Source organism: Aspergillus aculeatinus (genome assembly GCF_003184765.1).
Source record: "Aspergillus aculeatinus CBS 121060 unplaced genomic scaffold BO66scaffold_32, whole genome shotgun sequence".
In the NCBI taxonomy this organism is placed as follows: Eukaryota; Fungi; Ascomycota; class Eurotiomycetes; order Eurotiales; family Aspergillaceae; genus Aspergillus; species Aspergillus aculeatinus.
The window spans coordinates 160313-180164 of NW_020291501.1; the positions used below are offsets into that span (position 1 = coordinate 160313).

At 53.5% G+C, this 19852-nt stretch overlaps 8 protein-coding genes across 8 annotated transcripts; 6 read left to right on the forward strand and 2 right to left on the reverse strand.

Moving 5' to 3' along the window:
• Window positions 1-272: 272 nt before the first annotated feature.
• On the forward strand, window positions 273-2147 carry BO66DRAFT_472461 (putative acid phosphatase). The gene is made up of 3 exons (XM_025652947.1): window positions 273-867; window positions 923-1945; window positions 2012-2147. Exons 1-3 carry the CDS (start codon window positions 676-678, stop codon window positions 2045-2047), a joined length of 1251 nt encoding a protein of 416 aa, XP_025502604.1. The 5' UTR covers window positions 273-675; the 3' UTR covers window positions 2048-2147.
• Window positions 2148-2207: 60 nt separating this feature from the next.
• On the forward strand, window positions 2208-3855 carry BO66DRAFT_454672 (MFS general substrate transporter; the record flags this gene model as incomplete). The annotated part of the gene is made up of 1 exon (XM_025652032.1): window positions 2208-3855. The coding sequence occupies exon 1, from the start codon at window positions 2404-2406 to the stop codon at window positions 3853-3855; it is 1452 nt and encodes a 483-aa protein (XP_025502605.1). The 5' UTR covers window positions 2208-2403.
• Window positions 3856-4349: 494 nt separating this feature from the next.
• BO66DRAFT_472463 (uncharacterized protein) lies at window positions 4350-5404 on the forward strand (the record flags this gene model as incomplete). The annotated part of the gene is made up of 4 exons (XM_025652948.1): window positions 4350-4412; window positions 4471-4499; window positions 4553-5051; window positions 5135-5404. The coding sequence occupies exons 1-4, from the start codon at window positions 4362-4364 to the stop codon at window positions 5402-5404; spliced, it is 849 nt and encodes a 282-aa protein (XP_025502606.1). The 5' UTR covers window positions 4350-4361.
• Window positions 5405-5466: 62 nt separating this feature from the next.
• BO66DRAFT_392877 (Rieske [2Fe-2S] domain protein) lies at window positions 5467-7227 on the reverse strand. The gene has a single exon (XM_025647626.1). The coding sequence runs from the start codon at window positions 7166-7168 to the stop codon at window positions 5759-5761; it is 1410 nt and encodes a 469-aa protein (XP_025502607.1). The 5' UTR covers window positions 7169-7227; the 3' UTR covers window positions 5467-5758.
• Window positions 7228-7837: 610 nt separating this feature from the next.
• On the forward strand, window positions 7838-13784 carry BO66DRAFT_352393 (putative DEAD/DEAH box helicase). Its single transcript, XM_025644773.1, has 5 exons — window positions 7838-7955; window positions 8023-8716; window positions 8767-8851; window positions 8918-10535; window positions 10582-13784. Exons 1-5 carry the CDS (start codon window positions 7900-7902, stop codon window positions 13685-13687), a joined length of 5559 nt encoding a protein of 1852 aa, XP_025502608.1. The 5' UTR covers window positions 7838-7899; the 3' UTR covers window positions 13688-13784.
• An 836-nt stretch (window positions 13785-14620) lies between these two features.
• On the forward strand, window positions 14621-15126 carry BO66DRAFT_352395 (CVNH domain-containing protein). The gene is made up of 2 exons (XM_025644774.1): window positions 14621-14807; window positions 14866-15126. The coding sequence occupies exons 1-2, from the start codon at window positions 14672-14674 to the stop codon at window positions 15051-15053; spliced, it is 324 nt and encodes a 107-aa protein (XP_025502609.1). The 5' UTR covers window positions 14621-14671; the 3' UTR covers window positions 15054-15126.
• A 1013-nt stretch (window positions 15127-16139) lies between these two features.
• BO66DRAFT_439798 (uncharacterized protein) lies at window positions 16140-16458 on the forward strand (the record flags this gene model as incomplete). Its single annotated transcript, XM_025651182.1, has 2 exons — window positions 16140-16181; window positions 16225-16458. The coding sequence occupies 2 exons, from the start codon at window positions 16140-16142 to the stop codon at window positions 16456-16458; spliced, it is 276 nt and encodes a 91-aa protein (XP_025502610.1).
• Window positions 16459-18135: 1677 nt separating this feature from the next.
• On the reverse strand, window positions 18136-19182 carry BO66DRAFT_454676 (SDR family oxidoreductase; the record flags this gene model as incomplete). Its single annotated transcript, XM_025652033.1, has 1 exon — window positions 18136-19182. One exon carries the CDS (start codon window positions 19180-19182, stop codon window positions 18136-18138), a length of 1047 nt encoding a protein of 348 aa, XP_025502611.1.
• Between the last annotated feature and the right edge of the window lie 670 nt (window positions 19183-19852).

Consider the following 19852-nt stretch of genomic DNA (forward strand, 5'->3'; position numbering starts at 1 on the left):
GTTCTTTTTTCTCCACATTTTCTACCTTTTCTATCTTGTTTATCTTTTCGGTTTCTTTTCCCCATTCCTCTTCAAGGTTCTCATCTTCCCCCCAGGTTTTTAAGGTATGCTGCAGCAGTCTTGCCGACCGCGTCGCTGCCGCTGGTTGGGGCACGTGCCCGTCGCCTGGCCTCAGGCCCACTTTCCACCCACTTTGCTTCCCGCTGTCCCGCTGGCCAGTCAGCGCCGAGTGAATCGCAACGTGCATGATTCCTCCATCATCCATCCATCTACTTTTCCCCTGCAGAACTGCCAGTCATTCTCATCACCCATGCATAACCGGCTTTCTCCTGCTCCCCCGTCGGAGATTAGATACCTCGCTGCGCAATCAAGTGCATGCAGGAGGGGCTAGATGCCATCGCTTAAATCCACAGGGCCAATCGCTTCACTGCAATTACACGGTTCACAAAGCTTCCTATCGGCAGCGGAGATGTAGACACATGCCCCCATGGGCTCCAAGCTGTCAACCACCTCGTCCGACATCGCAAGACATCGCAAGTTTGAGGAAAGGAAACATATATAAAGGCGCTCCACAATCACAATGCTCTCATGTCCTCTTTCCTTCTTTGTGCCTCCAACCCGCAAGCCATCCGGTTTTAATCACTCACCTGGCCTCCGTTTCATCCATCGGGCATCATGTTCACCAAGCAATCCGTCTTGACCCTCCTTGGAGGACTGTCGCTTGCTCTCGCGCAGACCACCACGGAGGAATACCCTTCCGCCGCGGAGATTGCCGCAGCCAAGGCCTCGGTTCAGCCATACTCACCAGTGTCCAACGTCAAGGGTCTCTCATTCAACCGCTTCGTGAATATTTGGTTGGAGAACACCGTATGTCGATTCCTGGTGATGTATACAAGTAGATGGACCATACTGATCAGATTAGGACTACGATACTGCCGCTGGGAACACTCACCTGGCCGAGTTGGCCAAGAAGGGTCTTTTGCTCAGCAACTTCTGGGCTATTACCCACCCCTCGGAGCCCAACTACTGTGCCTCGGCCGCCGGTGACACCTTTGGCATGGACAACGATGACTTCCACCAAATCCCCAGCAACGTGTCCACCATCGCGGACTTGTTTGATACTAAGAACATCGTGTGGGGAGAGTACCAGGAGGCTCTGCCCTACCCTGGTTACCAGGGGTACCGCTACCCGGAGAGCGGTGCCAACGTGTACGTGCGGAAGCACAACCCTCTGATCTTGTTCGATTCCGTGACGGAAGATTCCCTCCGTCTACGACAGATCAAGAACTTCACTACCTTCTACGAGGATTTGGAGCACGAGCGTCTCCCTCAGTACATGTTCATCACCCCCAACATGACCAATGACGGCCACGACTCCAACATCGAGACCTCCGGGGCCTGGACCTACGACTTCCTGACTAAGCTTCTCGAGAACGAGTACTTCACCAAGGACACTCTCGTTATGCTGACCTTCGACGAGACCAGCACCTACGAGATTGGCAACAATGTCTATACCTTCTTGCTGGGTGGTGCCGTCCCGGAGAACCTCCGTGGTACCACCGATGATACCTTCTATACCCACTATTCCGTCATTGCCTCCATGTCCGCCAACTGGGGTCTCCCGTCTCTGGGTCGCTGGGACTGTGGTGCCAACCTCTTCAAGTGGGTGGCTGAAAAGACCGGCTATGTCAACTATGAAGTTGACACCACCAACCTCTACATGAACGAAACCCACCCCGGTCCGCTCTCTGATGACGACTACAGCACCTACACTGCCGGATGGCCTGTTCCTCTCACCATGGGTACTTGCTCGGCTGGCCATGGTATCTTGTCTCAAGTCAAGAAGACCTGGAAGGGACTGACCGCTACCTTCAACTACACTGCTCCTTTCCCTTACGACTCGCGGAGCAACAGCAACCTTGGTGTTTCTTACAGCCGCAAGCTGGTGAGTCTCGTGCCTACTCTATCTCAAATTGCTATCTCAAATTATGCTAATCGATCTCTTGTGTAGAAGAATGGAAAGACCGAGTCTAGTGTTTCTCAGTGATGTGTACAAAATGGTTATGTCATTTAATTTATTGCTAGTTAGCAAGGCCGTGAGCCGACGTACATAATTCCCACCATTCATCTTTCTTGGCGGCATCCTGCTTCTCCCTTGGAAATTTTGAGACAGCATAATTTACCATCATTATGCTGCAGCTGATCAGAACGAGTTAGGTCTGTGTGCGACTGAGCTGGCCTGCGTTGGTGTGGTGTCTCGACCGCGGTCTACTTGACTCATCGTGGCTGCGGGGTGAGTTGCATCATGTGCATATAAAGCCCTGCTCGCACAAACACAATCTTCGTCTTTGGTGCATCCCCAGTCTCCCCCATCCAAACAATACATTCAAAAGGATACTCAAGATGAACGAATCGAGTCGGGAACGACTTGCTGCTCCAAGCAATCTGGAACTGCAAGACTTCGACAACAACGCCGGAAATGCCCTCAACGTGACCTCATTTGAGGACATCCCTCCCGACGGAGGGTATGCCTGGGTGTGCACCTTCTGTGTGTTCATGATCAATGTGCACACCTGGGGGGTCAGCAGCGCATGGGGAGTGATTCTGAACTACTTCCTGTCGCATTCGACCTTCCCCAACGCCAGCCACCTGGGCTTCGCTCTGATCGGAGGCGTCTCGATTGGGCAGTGTCTGCTCATCGGTCCCCTGGTCACGCAAACCCATCAGACGGTTGGCACAATGCCCACGCTGCTGTTGGGGACTGTGCTCGTCTCCGCCGCTCTTTTCAGCGCCTCGTATGCCACCCAGTTCTGGCATCTCCTCCTGACGCAGGGCATCTGCTTCGGCTCCGGGATGGGCTTTCTGTACCTGACCGCCACTGCCATCCTGCCCAAGTGGTTCAGCAGCAAACGCAGCTTCTCCTCCGGGCTTGCCTCCTCCGGCACCGGGCTGGGCGGGCTGGCATACAGTCTGATCGCGGGCCGCAGCATCGAGACCATCGGCATCCAAGGCACCTACCGGGTCCTCGCCGCGTGCGCTTTGGGCGCCAACCTCCTGTGCTCGCTGCTCCTCCGCGACCGCCCCAGCCCTCATCCCGCGCCCTCTGTCCTACGATCCCGACGCAACCGCGCTCGCCCCGCAGCCACCACCACCGCCACAACCACTCTCTTCTGCAGCCCCACGGAACTCACCCACCTCGAAGTCCTCCTCATCATCATCTGGGGCACCTCCACGGACCTGGGGTTTATCGCCCTCCTCTACTCGCTCCCGAACTACGCGGCCTCCATCGCCCTGACCCCAAGCCAGGGCTCCATCGCCAGCGCCTGCCTCAACCTGGGTCTCGCCCTCGGCCGGCCGTTGATGGGGTACCTCTCCGACCGGCACGGCCGCATCACCGTGTCGATGCTCACGACCCTCGTCTGCGCGGTGCTCTGCCTCACCCTCTGGGTCTTTCTGTCCTCGTACCCGCTGCTGCTCCTCTTCGCCCTCCTGGCCGGCTCCGTCTGCGGCACGTTTTGGGGTACGGTCGCCCCCGTGCTGACGGACGTGGTTGGATTGAAGCGGCTCCCGGCGACGTTCGGGCTGGTCTGCTTCATGCTCGTGGCGCCCACGACGGTGGCGGAGGTGATTGCGCTGCGGTTGGTGGATCTGGCTGGCGGAGGGTATTTGGGTGCGAAGGTGTATGTGGGCGGCCTGTTTGCCGTGGGCGCGGTGGCGTTGGCGGTGTTGCGGGCGTGGCGGTTCTATGAGATCGAGCGGAAGGCGGTGGTGGAGCGGGATGGCGGCGTGGGGGAGTTTCCGGGGTTTGGGAGGTGGGTTGCCCTGGAGAAGCTTTTTTTGCGGGGGAGAGTGTGAGAGGAGTGTAATGGGGGGGAGTGGTTGAGGGGGTTATAGTACAAGGGGCATTGGATGGGAGTGAGGTCGGTATAGGGTACTGGTAATATGGATCTATAAAAGCATTGGACGGATGAGGAGTTACTAGATTCATGGAACGGTAGATTGAATATGAGGTTATGATCTTTATTATTGTCTTCTACGTAGGTTGATGGCATCACATACTGGCTGTGTTTATCCGGTAGTAGTACACTCTCCCTACTCTTTCCAACCAACCGATGTATGGGTCTTCCACAGTTGCTTAAATGTTTCGGCAGTGAAAGCTTCCAAATGTGCAGTACATGTAAAGACAGGTAGGTGCAAGTAACACCCCAGCTGTGGCTGGTGAATTACTTCCACTGCATGTCTCACTCAACCCAACCCCGCATCCTCCCCTCTTCCTCCATCACTCCATCACTCCATCAACCTCAACCTCATCAACCCCCTCGATTCCAACTTCAGCCTGTCAATCAGATACAACCACCACCATGCCCCTCAGACCCAACTCCGTCTTCCTCATCCACCTCCTCGTCACCCTCGTACGTGCCCCACCATCCCACTTAAACCAAACAGAAAAACTAACCACGCGAAACAAAGCTCTCCATGCTCTCCTTCATCCTGTCAATGTCCGTCCCTCATCCCAGCCCCCAGCCTACTAACTAACAACCAACAAAAAAAGCCTCGCCTGGACCCGCACAAAGACCCTCTCCCTCCCCCTCCCCCCCGCCCTCCCAATCCTCACCACCCTCCTAACCCCCTACACCCTCGCAACCCTAACCGCAACGACCCTCCTCAAACGCACCGCCTCCCCCAAACTAACCCTGATAATCCCGATCCTCAACACCCTCCACACAGCCCTAACAACCCTCCTCCTCACCCTCGTCCTCACCTACCTAAACACCACAGGGGTTAGCAGCTGCACCCTCGACCGAACCTGGCAGACGTATTTCCACGCCCGCGACGCGGCGACCATCCGGACGATCCAGGATCGATTGCAGTGCTGTGGGCTGCGCAGTGTAAGGGACCGCGCGTGGCCGTTCAAGGATCGGAGTCACGGGGATGATGCCTGTGTGTTGCAGTTGGGGTATACGCGGGCGTGTGCCGGGGTGTGGAGGGGCGAGGAGGTCAAGGTGCTGTGGTTTTTGGTGGTGGGGGTGGGGGTTGTCGGGGGGTTGAGGGTCTGTATTCTTTTACTTTTTTTTTTTTTCTTTTGGGGGGTGGGGGGTTGTGGATGTTTTTGCTAATGTGTTGTTTGTGGTAGATTGCGTTTTGGGTTCTTCGGGTAAGGGGGATGGGGGGTTGGGTTGTTAAGGGGGATGGTGATGGTGGTGGTGAGGGGGTCCGGCGGAGACGGGAGGAGTATCAGCGGATTTTGGATCGGGAGGTTGAGGAGGGGGGCAGTGTTGGGGGTTTTGAGGCGGAGGATACGGGGGAGGGTGATGGGGGTGATAATCGAGACCCTGCTGCTGCTGCTGGGGCAGGCAGGTTGTTGCCGCATTCGGAGTCGGGGTATGAGTGGGGGCAGCGTTGATGTTGGCATACATATGGTATGCATGCTAGATGAGGAGTGGAGGATGTGCTCGTGGTTAAGTTGCTGGCTTGTGGGGTTACTCGTTTAACGCTAATGGGTATGCTATGTACAAGATGCAGGTTGTGGTACAGGTTTCGTTGTGAATAGTACTTGGGCGCACAGGACAAATTGCAGTGCTGTTTCGCTTTCTGCTTGTCTCGGTATTTTTGCCACGAGGGCGGCCCTGCGGGTGGGAATGGGGGCTTGACGCTGTGTCGTTGTCTGCTAAAGCCTGGCGCAGACAGATGAGTTCGAGCGAGCGCTCGATGAGGGTGACTCGATGATATAGGTGACGGTGGCGTCAACCTGCCATGCTCACGCCCGACCATATCCCACGAGATTGCCGTAATACCGCTCGTCCAGCCCGGCCTGCATGCGCGCCTCGGTGTTGAACGGCTCCCGCAGCGCCCCCACCCAGTATTGCTGCACATTCGACCGGAACACCTGCACTGGATCCGTCTGCTCCTGCCCGCAGATCCACGTCAACCACCGATGGCCCGTCGTCACATGGGTGATCTCGTCATTGTGGATGATTTCAAGGGACTGCACACTCTCTTCATCGCCTGCCTTGCGGAACTTGTCGATCGTCATCGGGTTCACATCCAGCCCCCGCGCCTCATGCACCAACGCGATGATGCTAATCCGTGCGCGGAGATCATGCCCCGTCAGCGTCGCCGACTCCCACAGCCCATGGTGCACCGGAATCGCCCCGAAGTACGAGCCCATCTCCTCCAGCCGCGTCCGCAGCAGCGAGAAATGCTTCGCCTCGTCGTTGGCGACCTTCAACCAGTCGTGGAAGAACGCGCGCGGCAGACCCCGTGGTTCCGTGGCCGTCGTGCGGAACGCCGCGAACCGCACGCAGATGTCCACCGCCAGATCGATCGCCCACTGCTCGATGTTCGCCAGCGCGTGCAGCATCATGATACGACTCTTCTGCGTGCCGCCGCGTCCCGCGCGGGGCATCTGGCCCGGCTTGATGTCGACGAGGCCATCGCGGGGCGGGATCGCCGGGAGCGTCACGCCGCTGCCGTCGCCGATCTCCATCTGGTCGGTTGTGCCTTCGCGCGCCGTGAAGATGGAGAACAGATGCGCCGTCAGCTCGATCTTGTGCTCCGGGTTCGAGGTGTTCAGGATGTGCGCGCACCAGTCACACACGGTCGCCTTGTCGTCGAGGTAGACCGCCGGGCCAGAGGGAGTAGCGTCATTTTCTGTGGTTTGTTGAGAAGAGGCAGCCGTCTCGTTGTTCCCGTTTGTCTTATTGCTGGTGTCATCACGCTTGCCCGTTACCTCCGTCTTCAGCTTGATCTTCTCACTAACAGCCTCCATTTTGACCAATCCCACCCCGTCCTCCGGGTATTCCAGCACCGCCTGATCCCCGAACTCCACCGCGCCCCACACATCCACGGCGAACGTGCACGCCTTGATCCCGACACTTGACTCCCCGGTCTCCACGTTGAAGTCGTACGCGTGCCACGGGCAGGAGGCCACGTAGGCGGAATCTTCAATGTCGATCGACGAATCCTGCATCGGACCGCCGGCGTGCGGACACTCCGCTTCCATGGCGTAGTAGGACCATCCGTTGGCTTCGTTCTTGGGTGTGGGGGAGGTGATGGATGGCTCGATGGTGGGAAGGCGGAACAGCACGAGGCGTTTGCCGGTGGTCAGGTGGATGACATAGCGGGTTTGCGTGAGGGAGGCGAGCGGGGCGAGAGGTATTCGTGGCATTGTCTGGATGGATGTGTAGACTCCGTTCGAAGTTCTGTTGGTGCGTGGGATGAGTGGAGGGGGAAATTGTTTGATCGGTGGATGGGAAAGTGGGAAGAGGGAAATTTGAGATCACGTGGGGCGGGGCTGCGATGGTCTAGACCGGATTGGGGGATGGACAGGCTGTCAGGCACAACTTGGGAGTGGAGTCAGCCTTATCGATAAGGCACATTCTTATCCCAACCTTGAAGTTATCCAGTTATCGGATCGGCCATCGGTTATACTACACGGTACTGGACTGCTCAGCTGCATACCGTATACAGTCGATCTTTCCATGATCAGCATCCGAAGAGCCATCAAGGTATTTGTTAGAGGAATCCTCAGACTCTCTTGGTTGTCAGCAGAGAACTGTGCTACTCATTTTGATTATTTGTACTGGTCTGCCTGAATATGTACAGTACAGGGTTAGTCTGTTGCTGGGCTGTGGAATCAGGAGATTATCAAGACGGTCGAGCTAGATGCTGTGGAACTCGCTGGGTGAAGGATCGCCACGGTGAATGGTGGAAATATCAAATTCTAGCAGGCAGTTTCCCGCTAAGGCCTCTGGCTGATAAAGGCCACCCAACCATCAGCAATCTCCTTCCACATCCCGGTCCTTTCCCCTCTTTTCATCACACAGCATCGTCTCCTCAAATTTTTCCTATTCCCTAAGCTCTGACCTTGACACACGAAGCAGATGGTGTCCACTCAACATGTCGACTGCCTCAAGCCCGCCGGACGATCCCAACTGGGCATTCCTTTTCAAAGGGTGTGTTCTTTCCTGCGGTGGCCTGACTCCTATTCCAGCCTCAGCTAACGTATTCTGCTTGGACCAGGAAAAGCCTTTCTAGTCCACGAACTATCGATCTCATCGGAGATTATGCCGGGGACGAACTGTTCGTCCTGGAGGGCGACTCGCTCCTACGCCACTGCTTTTCCGACGATATGCTAGATTTTGACCTCGGATTTCAGCTCCTTCATGCCACTTACATCGTCGAGAGATTCCTCGCACAACTCCACCAGAGGAAGTGTCACTTTCACATCGTCTTCTTCGCATCCCATTCAGAGGCATGCATCCCACAGCACAGCAGCGCGGATAACTGGTCGAAGTATCGCCTAGCTCGTGAAGTCATCCTGCAACATATGAGTCGCCACTTACCAGAAACTATCCCGTCCATGCACATCCGCTGTTTCGAAAGGCACGACTGCAAGGATTTCGACGACTACCTTGTGGCAACCCGTGCGTACTTCATCATGTGTCATGATGGGGAAGATCTAGCGATCCATCACCAGCCTTGCGCCGAGAAAGCAGAAAATTCTGATGCCCTCTATATGTATGATGAGGAAAAGCACAACACCTCGGGACTAGACGACGAGAATTCCTCTGGGAAGGTACGACTTGAAACTGGTGCGAAGCCTAATGAAGCCGCCGTGAACAACTCCGCTACGTTCCGAACTTTTATTTCTTGGTCCCTGTCTCGCGGCTATACAGTCTCGCTCATCAATAGTCTCGAGCTTCGGGATACTAAGGTAAGTGGAACTATTCAGTCTGAGACATTAGCACATACTGACCTGTACAGGTCATTTCGACAATCCTCGAGGGATCGGGTGTGTCTAGACAGAAGTCGTCCGAAGATCAGGATGTGGACTCGAAATCTGTGCACGGTATTATCTCTCAACCGAGCTCAAACGGCGAGAAGTATGCGGCTAACATGTGCCATCCTGCCACAGTGTCCCACCCTGCGGTCAGCTCCCCTGCAGGTAAACCAAGTGAACGAATCAAGACAAGTTTCAGGAGAGTTTACGAAACTGTCCCACGTCCGAGCCTATCTCAGCGCGAATGGGCCGTTGTATTCACTCTTAGTGCTTTGGGAGAAACTGGCAAACAACGTAAGAAGGCTGGCAAATGCATGGAAGCTATGTTGCTACACACGGCAGTTCTGTCCGAGTGTCGACTGTGTGACCGCCCATGTCAACCCGATGCTTCTGGGCCCGGGGCGGATTTCCTGAGACAGTACAACGATATGGCGCTGGCCGTCTTGCAGTCTCCCTCCTGGCAAGAATTCACTGCGGATGACCATGTGCCCAGCGACTTAATCGATATGATTGACGGAAGGATCTTTCTCGGAACTCTGAACAGGGATCAGAACTTGAGTGTAGCAATGCTTATCAGCCCTACGGTAGTGGAGAGATACAATCTCCTCGTATCAACACTCAGCAAGATCTGCACACAAGAGATTGCCAGAACTATCATGACAGGAGACGGTGCCATGTCGGCAAACCGCCAGTACCAGGAGCACACGCAAGTCACAAGCCTCTCGAGATGCAAGAGCCACTCGAATATCTTGGGCTCTGTCATGCCTTTCAGTAACCCCATTTTGGACAAGCACCTGGGACCCATTTCATTGGACATTGAACCTTCTGCTCTGGGGATTTCGAGTTCTGCACGTTCGAAACCGTTCACGGAGCGAACCCATTGGCATAATGCCCGCCGTCCCTTGGACGTGAAGCAGCCCGCCGCACCGCCCGAGAAGATTCAACGTCGTTATCAGCGCTTGATGAGAGATATCAGGCAGTATGCTCTTAGTCTCACAGATGCGACCGGAGGCATCTTGCAGCCCGAAAAAGTGTTTCGAGAATCGAAAGGAATTGCGGATCGCAGAACTACCAGAAACCAGGAGAATACCCGTCGTTCCACAGGACCCAATCCATCATCCAAGATTCAGGACAAGCAATTAATGTTTATCAAGAAGCAGATGGAAGTGTGGCAGGACCAGCGCCGCTGCTTCGATAAAGAGCCAAGTCTTGCCCAGCGATACGTGAACACCAAGTCCTACCTTGAGGGCTTGCCAGAAGAGAAGCGATGTCATTTAGAAGCTGAAGTTCTAACATACTTGATAAGCACCCTGGTTGGTCTTTGGCGCAAGCGATGCTTCGCCTCGAAAAAAAGCCAGTCAATGCATATAGTGGCCCTCATTTGGCATACAATTCTTCAAATCACCAAGGTGCCAGTGGGAGTAACTCAAGATATTATCCAGTGCATCTCGAAAACTTCGATAGCACTAGGCCTTCCGGAAGTCAACCTAGTCCCTCATGGCAATCAATCCCTGACATTCGAGTTCGCGTTCCCGGGAGCCGATACTGAGGGCTTACACATAGGATTGTCATTTCGTGAGTTTCAGCTTCTCCACGCAGGCCCCTTTCTCGATCGCAACATGGAGTCAGCGCCAGACTCCCGGGTCAGGGGTTTTGCGCCTGATAGATGGCAACGAGAGATCCTGGATCAGATAGATGCCAAGGCAAGTCTTTTTGTGGTGGCTCCTACCAGTGCTGGGAAAACATTCATATCGTGAGTGATTAGGCCTTATCTGCAAGCTTACCTAACATATGTGCAGGTTCTATGCGATCAAACAAGTTCTCCAAGACAGTGATGACGGAGTCCTGGTGTATGTCGCACCCACCAAAGCCCTCGTCAACCAAGTCGCCGCAGAGATCGAAGCACGATTCACCAAAACCTACAAGCACGCTGGAAAGTCTGTTTGGGCCATTCACACCCGTGATACTCGAGTCAACAATCCGACGAAGTGCCAGGTACTCATCACAGTGCCACACATTCTTCAAATCATGCTTCTTGCGCCAGGTAACGCAAAGTCATGGTCCTCCCGCATAAAGCGAATTATCTTTGATGAGGTGCATTGCATTGGTCAAGCCGACGACGGCGTAGTCTGGGAACAGCTACTTCTTCTGGCACCATGTCCTATCGTCGCACTCTCTGCAACCGTCGGCAATCCCAAAGAGTTCAGCGATTGGCTGAGCCTGACACAACGGGCAAATGGCTTTGAGCTGAAAACAGTGGAGCACAAAGTCCGCTGGTCGGATCTCAGGAAGTACATCTATCGTCCACCAGCCAGGTTTAACTTTGATGGCCTCCCGGGGCCCGCAGTGCTTCCAGTCCTCGGTCTAGATGGATGTGCTGACATGGAGTTCATACACCCCGTAACGAGTTTGATCGACCGTTCAAGGGGCATACCAGACGATCTTTCACTTGAGCCCCGCGACTGCTTGAAGCTCTGGCAAGCAATGGTCACAAATCAAACAAAGGAATTTGCCCTTGATGCCTCTCTATCTCCTTCAGCCATGATGCCGGAAATCATGACCAAAGCTGATGTTTTCCCATTCGAGGCTAGATTGAAAGCAGTTCTTGCATCATGGATGGGAGACCGGAAATCGCCATTTGACGCCGTGGTGCAGGAGCTATCCGAGAACGCTCTCAGCAACAAGAAAACTGATGTTCATTCTTCATCGACTGCGAACAGTCATCACACGAAATTGGTCGGCCTAGAAGCCCTGCTGGATACGACTCTACCGCTCATCTACGCTCTCTCCGAGCAAGGCGCCCTTCCGGCCCTGTTTTTCAACTATGACCGGAGCTGGTGCGAGAAAATCTGCCATCACATTTGTAGCGAGCTGCAGAATGCCGAAAGATCTTGGAAAGAGTCTGATGCAGAATGGAAAAGCAAACTGGCCCGTTTTCAGGCATGGAAAAAGTCCAGCTCGAGTCGTGTCAAAAAGGCCACAAGCCACAACGCCGACAAGGTATCACGGGCAGACCGACTGCGAGAAGCTGCCTCAGAGGAGCCCGACTGGTACGCGTCTTTTGACCCCGACGAGCCGCTTGATAGATTCTCTCTGGCCAATGGAAGGGCACTATCGAAATCGGACTTTGAAACATATGCCGCGGAGCTAGAATCCTTTGATGTACCTGATAGGTTCATCGACGCGCTGAGACGCGGAGTAGGCGTTCACCATGCAGGTATGAATCGCAAATACCGCAATGTGTGTGAGATATTGTTTCGGAAGGGGTTTCTGCGCGTCGTCATTGCCACTGGCACGCTGGCGCTGGGTATCAACATGCCCTGCAAAACAGTCGTGTTTGCAGGTGATTCGGTGTTTCTAACAGCGCTCAACTTTCGACAATCTGCGGGGCGGGCAGGTCGCCGTGGCTTTGACTACTTGGGTAATGTCGTCTTTCAGGGCATCTCTGATCTGAAAGTCCGTCGCCTCATGAGCTCCAAGCTGCCTGACCTCAACGGACACTTTCCCATCACCACCAGTCTAGTTCTTCGTCTTTGTATTTTACTTCATGAATCGGACCAGGCTATCCTCGCAAAGAAAGTTGTTGACTCGATCCTGTCAAGTCCGCGCATTTACCTTGGCGGGCCAGAGTCCAGACAGACGGTGCTTCACCATCTACGCTTCTCGATCGATTACCTCCGGCGCAACCAACTCCTCGATGAGACTGGAGTGCCACTCAACTTTGCCGGCGCGATTTCCCATCTTTACTACACCGAGAACTCCAGTTTCGCTCTCCACTCTCTCCTCAAAGCGGGATATTTCCACCGCTTGAGCAAGCATCTCGATGAGAATCCTGAACGAACCCTCCGCACCCTAATGGTAGTCATGTCGCACCTATTTGGCCGCCGGCCCATTCATGCCTCCGTCATCAAGCGCCACCTTAAACGCCACAAACAGTCAACCTCTGTGGTAGTCCTTCCACCACTTCCCCGTACAGCTGAGCGAATCCTGCGGTACCACAATCGCGAGACCTTGGACATCTACTCCACTTACGTCGCTACCTTCGTTGACCAGCACCTCCACGACCCAGATGATGTGCTTCCATTGACCAAGCTGAAACAAGGCGGCACGAATTCAATCTCTCAATTCACCGCCCGTGACAATCGCACAAGACCAGCAGTCATGTGCCCGACCCAGGCGGCGATCACATCAGCCTTCGTCGCCCTATCCTGTCCTGACCCCCCCAAGACCATCGCACACCTCTGTAAATCAGTGCGTCAGGGAGTGTGGCTCGAACAGTCCGTTATCCCGCATGTGCCAGTTGAGTCGGACGGAGAGGCAGGCCCGCTGAATGCGTATTTGTATGACTTCTTTAAGCATGGCAACAAGTCGGCGCTAGATAAGGAGAACATGATTCGGCGCGGTGATCTGTGGTTTCTGTTGAATGACTTCTCTCTGATACTAGCGACGATTGTCGCGAGTCTCGAGAATTTTCTAAAGTCGGATGCGAAGTCATCAGTGGGGGAGCCGGATGATTTGGGAGTTATGGGATGCGGGGATGCGCAGGAGGAGAAGGATGAGGTTGACAGCTTGGCCCAGTCTGCTTTGCCCGTGAGGGAGAAGAACCCGGTGGCGAAGCAGAAGGCGAATGAGAAAAAAGGCAAGACTGTCTTCGCCCCTGATCCCGAGGAAGAAGTACCGGACAGTTGGGAGGATATGATGGACAATGCAACCAAGAGCAATGCGGATACTGTTCCAGCTGGTCTCGACGAGACATTGCCCACCGACCACGACGAGCAGGGCCAAGGGAAAGTATGCCAGCAAATGGAATCCGTGTTCGACCAAGATGGATTGCAACGAGTTCTCGAGATGTTTCAACTGTTGCGGACGGAGTTCAATGCTAAGTTTAAGAAGATGTGGGCATAATGTACCGGCTTCCTTTCGCGGATGGATCTTTGTATCACACTGTGGATATGGTGAAGCATTTATTTAGAAGCATTGATGCAAATTCAATAAAATCCGCTTTGATGCCGTTTCCCTGAATCTGACTCATCCAAACGGAGGTTTCATGACTGACGCTGGCGTGAAAGGCCTGAACCGGGAGTTGATAGCGATATCGCCCACGTCGACTCATTGCATCTATACATTTCCAACTTCTGAAATGATCGTGTATACGTTAACAGCTACGTCATTAATATCTCAATAAATGCCGCAAGATACTTGCCTACTTGCGTGAGATGAGTATTGTAAGTCATATGTAAAGCATTAGACTTGTCATAATTGGACTCGTCGGCACATCATCCATCATAGCCCGTCGATCCCCGCCACCTGATCACGACATGACCCCAAGCTTTCCCCATCGGTTATGATCAGGTGCAGGTATACCCCATACTACGCAGACAAGCTCAACTTCCAGTCCCTCAAAGATGAGACGGTCAATACCCATTAGGTAATCGCCACCTCCCCTGACCCACCGCCGACACCGGTTCGCCTTACCCGATCTGATAGAAAGTGGATATCACCTCTCTCTTCAGCTGTCCTTCTGTGTGCGCCTCTCAGCCACGCCTCACGATTGTTCTGCTCAGCCTCACAGCCCCTCAATGCCCCTCCCCGCCAAAACCACCCAGACACCGTGGCTGTCTCGCCAGAAATGGCCCCCTCGGCCTTCACCGTCGCGACTCAGCTACGTACGTAGACGAATACGGATCCCCACCAGCCAAGTAGTCAATGCGGGCAATACAGACCGAGATGGGGTGATAGCCCGCCTTCTCCGTGGGTAAAGGAGAGCGACAACCAGCTTATAAAAGGGAGCCGCACGCCCTCCGGGATTGGCATTCATTCCTCATCTCAATTTCTCCTCATCCGACCACTCTCAATCTCCTCCTACCATCTACCACACACACCTCCACAATGAGCTTCCACGAGTCCGCCGTCCACGGTTCCATCCGCCTCGAGGGGCCCTTCCTCCACGCCATCCTCCGCGATGCGCACGGCCAGGAGCGCCCCGCCCACATTGACCTGAACCACTTCATTGGCAACATCGACGGTATGCACCCTTCTCATCTCTCTAAGTTATAAGCCCCGGTACTGATGGCACGGAACAGGCCACTTCCAATGGGGCGGCCACAACTTCTTCGAGTCCGCCCGCGGGGTGCACTTCGACATCGAGGGCGGCGCCCACGTCCCCGTCGTCCGCGGTGAGCTCCGCGACGAGCACGGCAACTGGCACGTTCGCGACATCAACCTCGCCGAGCGCCTGTTCAACATCGACGGTCACTTCGAGTTCCGGTAGATCTTAGCGTTATCAACTCGATGAATTCTGAATATTAGCATCGTTTTGTTCACTTTCCTCTGTTTTCAAATCCATCCCAAGTAGCGGTGAAGTTTGGAGCAACGGGTACGGTACGGTACGGTATGGTCAGGGGGCGATCGATACCGAACCCAGAATTAGGGTCTCGGATAAAGTTACGTGGAAACCCGTGGAAGGAGAAGAGAAGATGATCGGCGGGATCGGGTTTCAGACTCGGTATGGTATGCGGGTGCCGAGTAAACTAGTCTAGAAGGTAATAATTCGGCCGCGGGCGATCATAACATCTTACCGGTTAGGGGCTAGTCTCACGTGCTTAAATTAGTAGTCTCTCCATCAGTCCACCATGTCTGAGTGGTTGTTCGGCTCGGAAATAGCGGGGTTGTCTCACCCCCCGCCAGTGTGTCGGGTCTTGCGGTGCCGATCAGTCGGGCCCCCTTTTCAGCTTCCCTTTTGCTGCGATGTCAGTAGAAAACGCAGACGACGGGATCCCGAAGCATCCAGTAGATTGTCATCCCTACCGGGGTCGGAGGGGCGGAAAGCTTGTGGTTAGACCGGGTTGGATACCTCGTGACTCGGATTTGTCGACACACCTTTTTGGGAATCCTCCACCCAGGATGGGCGCGGCATATTTGCCAAGACTGGCTCGAGCGAGGTGCATAATCTCTCTTACTGCTCTTTGTCTATGGCGAGCAGGGTAATGGTAGCCTCGAGGATGCGGTTTGAATTATGACCGGCGGCTTGCTGAAAGGACTGCGGAGGATCCAAACCATCAGAATTAGACCTTCTTTGATCAATTTCTCTCGATTGAGTGAAGATCCATAGGGACGCACCTGCGCCACCTCCCTGCATACGTCTGCGTCGAACGGGACCTTGGACTGGTTCTGTCAGACAAGCTCGTCGAACAGAGTCTTCCGGGGTGACTCGCACGATTGACCCTGGAGGTCTCATTAGTGCGACTGATGATCGAGTCAACGTCAGAAAAAGGCTACCATATTGCCTGTGCATCTCGGCATCTCGCTCGTAGTACTTCCATGGAAGAACCCTGTCGTGGTCGAGCTCGTAGCCCCAATGTCAACGCGGCCAGCTTCGGACCCGGGAAATGGGATATCGGTGAGAGGTAAAGACGGTAGACGGCCACACTGGCCATGTACAGCACGGTACACTCACCTTTGGCCTCCTCACCCCGCAGTTGATTGTCAATATCATCCGGAAGAACTTCCCCGCCCTCCAGGATCGAGTCCCCGCGGGGCACCCCTCGCAGACCTTGCCCCCTGGGGTTCACCCCACGGGATGGGATATGACCGTCAGTCTGGATATTCTGTCCAAGGGCTTGCCGCAGGGGCGATGGAAGTACATCGATCTCGAGACGATGTCACGGATACGGTGAAGTCGATGCAGGAGCATAAGGTCCTTTGACGACGCTGCTCGTGCTGTTCGTATTGTGTTTTATTGTAATCTGTAATCTCGTGAGATCCGGATAAAGCGGGAAATAAAAGTTTCGATCCGCTGATTCGCAGCAGCCACTCACTTTCGTCATACCAGGATCCAGGATCCTGTGGAGACACCTTACAGCGGGAAGAAAGTTGTTTGTATCCCTCTGCTTTATTAGCCGGAGGATGTCATTAGAGGTGAATACCAAGGTCCAAGAGTTACTTGGAAGGTGACTTGTTGGATTCGGCAACAGTCTCGTGCCGTTGTCTATTCTCTCTAACCACAAGATTAAGGCTGAAATAGATCTATGGGGTCTTCCGACGAGGGCCGCTCATTCAAAGTCGCTTCTCCACCTTTTATTAGCTTGAAACTCTGTCAAAATCGAATCACTTTTCTCGCCGTGGTGGTCTTTGGCATCTGACGGTTCCATGATAGCTCATGTGCCGCCAAGTCGCTACTCGAGAAGAATATTCTTATGAATCTGTTTCCTATCTCATGAGAACAATGTCTCATGCTGTGATCTATCGGCACTATAGGCTTGAAACACGCGGCTTTAAATCGCACATTGACAAAACACTCAAGCAATAAGTTGTCTCCGTCCTCGAGCCAAAAGGGCTTCATAGGGACCCAATAACCCAACTGACAAAGCCTCACAAAACAAATGTCTTCACCAACCCAAGCTTAGACTGACAATTGCCTCTAATATAACGCAGTATAGGCTTTCTTGCCTCCCCAAAACCGGGGCAATGAGGACGGCACCGGCGCAAACAGACTGATTTCCACTGGATAATAATCTGCGGTCAGGTCCACCCTGACAGGAATTTCCTCAATCTCGATAATTCGCGCGCCATCCGGGTAGGGGATGGGAGTCCCAACTCCTAGACCTTCCCGCCGACGATAGGTTTCAAGTAGACAGAGAGCATGGTGTCGAATCGTGGAGTGGAAATAGCGTGGAAATAGCGAGTGGCACAGACGTAGAGTAAGCTAAGCCAGTGGTGATGCCGAGCGTGAAGGTGGACTAGGCAGTGGCTGTGGGACTGGGGAGATAAAGATTGTGTTCTCAAACGTCACAGAGGCTATGAAGATGACAATAGCCTCAGACGTCACAAAGAGTTACAGAGTGTTGAAGTGGGAAACCTAGACAGGATCTTCTACCTATATACCCATGCTTGGCCGGTTTGTCAAATACGAAAACCTGCAATGACATACTTTTCTTGTCTGAAGAAACTTGTTTAAAGCATCTGGAATTGAGGCTATCAGCATATTTCACAGACTTCCACTTAGGGTATCCGAAATAAGGGAGATATTCTCTCTCGCCAAACACACTCTGTTCTGATCTCTGCCGATCGCCACTGAGCTTACGAGTTGATAATACTATATACACCGTCCTTACGGGCTATTTATTGGTCGGCCTTATTAGCAGAGTGCCACATAGCTGACCTTGGAAGTTGTAGTGCTATGCATGACTCCGATAAAATCAGGTGCTTTTTTATGGGGGGGGATTATAAGTACAAAGTGAGATTCTGGCGTAAGGGAAATCACGATCTGTTTATAAGGGGAAAAGAGAGCCACCATCTGCAAAGAGGACAAAGTCGTCCAGAGCTGATTGCCATATGTTACCCTCTGCAGCCAGCTAAGCACTCATAGCCTCGATTTTTAGTAAAGACCGTGCAGCATCAACAATTGCTTCCTCCAAAGGACGATATTTCAAGCCCAGGATTCTTTGCGATTTGGATGTGTCGATGGTGTAAACATCAGAAGGGACTTCTCCGGCGCCAGGATTTCCAATAGGCACTCGGCCTTTGATGTCCAGAAGGTTGGCCCGCAAAGCATCCACAAATTGCTGGTATGTAAAGTTGCTCTTACAAATGAAGAAACGCTCATTGCCAGCTTCAATCACCTGGTAGGCACGCAAGTGTGCCTCAGCCACATCACGCACGTCCACAAATGACCAAAACATATTCTCCGGCACTGGATCGCTGGATCTCGACTGTGGCGACATAAAGCGGTAAATATCCATAGAAGAGGAATTTAACCTGGCAAGGTCGGCAGTGGCGTTGATATTAGGGCCATATATCATTGGCGGCATGATTGTAGTGATATCAAAGTTAACCTTGTTGTTCTTAACATAGTCCCAGGCATGACGCTCAGCCAATGATTTCGCAGTCGAGTAGGCCAACCCGGCTGGAGCACCTTCGGCCGCGGCAGCTTCGTAGGGGGTTGGGTTCCAGTCAAGCTCGGAGTAGACGTGGCCAGTCCACTTGCCCTTGCTATGGTCTGCCATAGCAGCAAACGAGGAAGTTAGGACAACGCGTCTGACCTGGGGAGCAAATTCATGGACAGATTTCAAAATGTTGAGCGTCCCATCGATGGCCGGCTTGAGTAGGTCCCGCTCATTATCCTCAACCCCAAAGACCTGGAATGGAGCAGCTGTATGGATCACTCCATGAACACCTTCAACTGCAGTATCAAAGGCCCCTGGACTAGCGACATCCTCAACAACAACGAAGCTTAATTGAGGCGCATAGTCAGAGAAGGTTTGTCGAACCTTTTCAGCAGTTGCGGACGACCGAACGGTTCCTCGGACTTGGTAACCAGCGCGCAGAAAATAGTCCACGACATGGGAAGCCAAGAAACCGGAGGCTCCAGTGATAAGGATGATTTGGTCTTCCGGGGCCATCGTTATATCGTGTTGGGGAGAGACTCGAGGAGTGAAGCAAGAGTAGGGCCAGAGAGAATAATAAATTTGGGGTGCTCAATGATGAATTCTTGCACCTAGCGACGACTCTAAGGTATTTATGAGCCCCGAAACTGAGCCTAGTGGTGACATGGCTCCCTCGTGCCACCTCTTCTACCGCTCCCCTCGCCTCCCCTACCTATATCTCCGTTAAGTCCGAGCTTACGACCAGCCCCAGAGCCCAAGGTTGTATGTAACCTGACACCGACATCCGAGAACCGAGTCCCCGAAGTTGAAAGTCATACTCACCACTATTAATTAGAGTTTGAGCTGGTTGATCCACACTCTAACCCCTAGTAACATGCTTGATGCGGAGCCCACTCACTAATTTGACGGAGTTGAGTTCAAAAAGTCCGACTTTAAGTTAATCTCTAAAGCAACTCAAGCAGTTTTAGGCAACACACATACTAGTTCGCGGCAAGTTAGGATCGACATCGATGCGCAAGAAAGTCAGAACAGCGATGGCACCCAGGCTACTGCTGTGATGCAGTGGTCCGCCGAGATCTCTGAATTACCTGGGAAGCGATTAAGTCGCTTCTCCCGAGCCTCCGAGAAATACAGTCAGGCTCTTGAAATAGCGGTTGAGCGAAATTAGATGACGGCCTATTTCTGA

Bases quoted from the DNA above. Each gene is read 5' to 3' on its own strand.
- BO66DRAFT_392877 (XM_025647626.1), bottom strand. From the start codon at position 7,168: ATGCCACGAATACCTCTCGCCCCGCTCGCCTCCCTCACGCAAACCCGC.
- BO66DRAFT_352395 (XM_025644774.1), top strand. From the start codon at position 14,672: ATGAGCTTCCACGAGTCCGCCGTCCACGGTTCCATCCGCCTCGAGGGG. The intron at 14,808-14,865 runs GTATGCACCCTT...GGCACGGAACAG, and splicing joins CTTCATTGGCAACATCGACG to GCCACTTCCAATGGGGCGGC.
- BO66DRAFT_472461 (XM_025652947.1), top strand. From the start codon at position 676: ATGTTCACCAAGCAATCCGTCTTGACCCTCCTTGGAGGACTGTCGCTT. The intron at 868-922 runs GTATGTCGATTC...TGATCAGATTAG, and splicing joins ATATTTGGTTGGAGAACACC to GACTACGATACTGCCGCTGG. The intron at 1,946-2,011 runs GTGAGTCTCGTG...TCTCTTGTGTAG, and splicing joins TTTCTTACAGCCGCAAGCTG to AAGAATGGAAAGACCGAGTC.
- BO66DRAFT_352393 (XM_025644773.1), top strand. From the start codon at position 7,900: ATGTCGACTGCCTCAAGCCCGCCGGACGATCCCAACTGGGCATTCCTT. The intron at 8,852-8,917 runs GTATTATCTCTC...ATCCTGCCACAG, and splicing joins GGACTCGAAATCTGTGCACG to TGTCCCACCCTGCGGTCAGC. The intron at 10,536-10,581 runs GTGAGTGATTAG...ACATATGTGCAG, and splicing joins GCTGGGAAAACATTCATATC to GTTCTATGCGATCAAACAAG.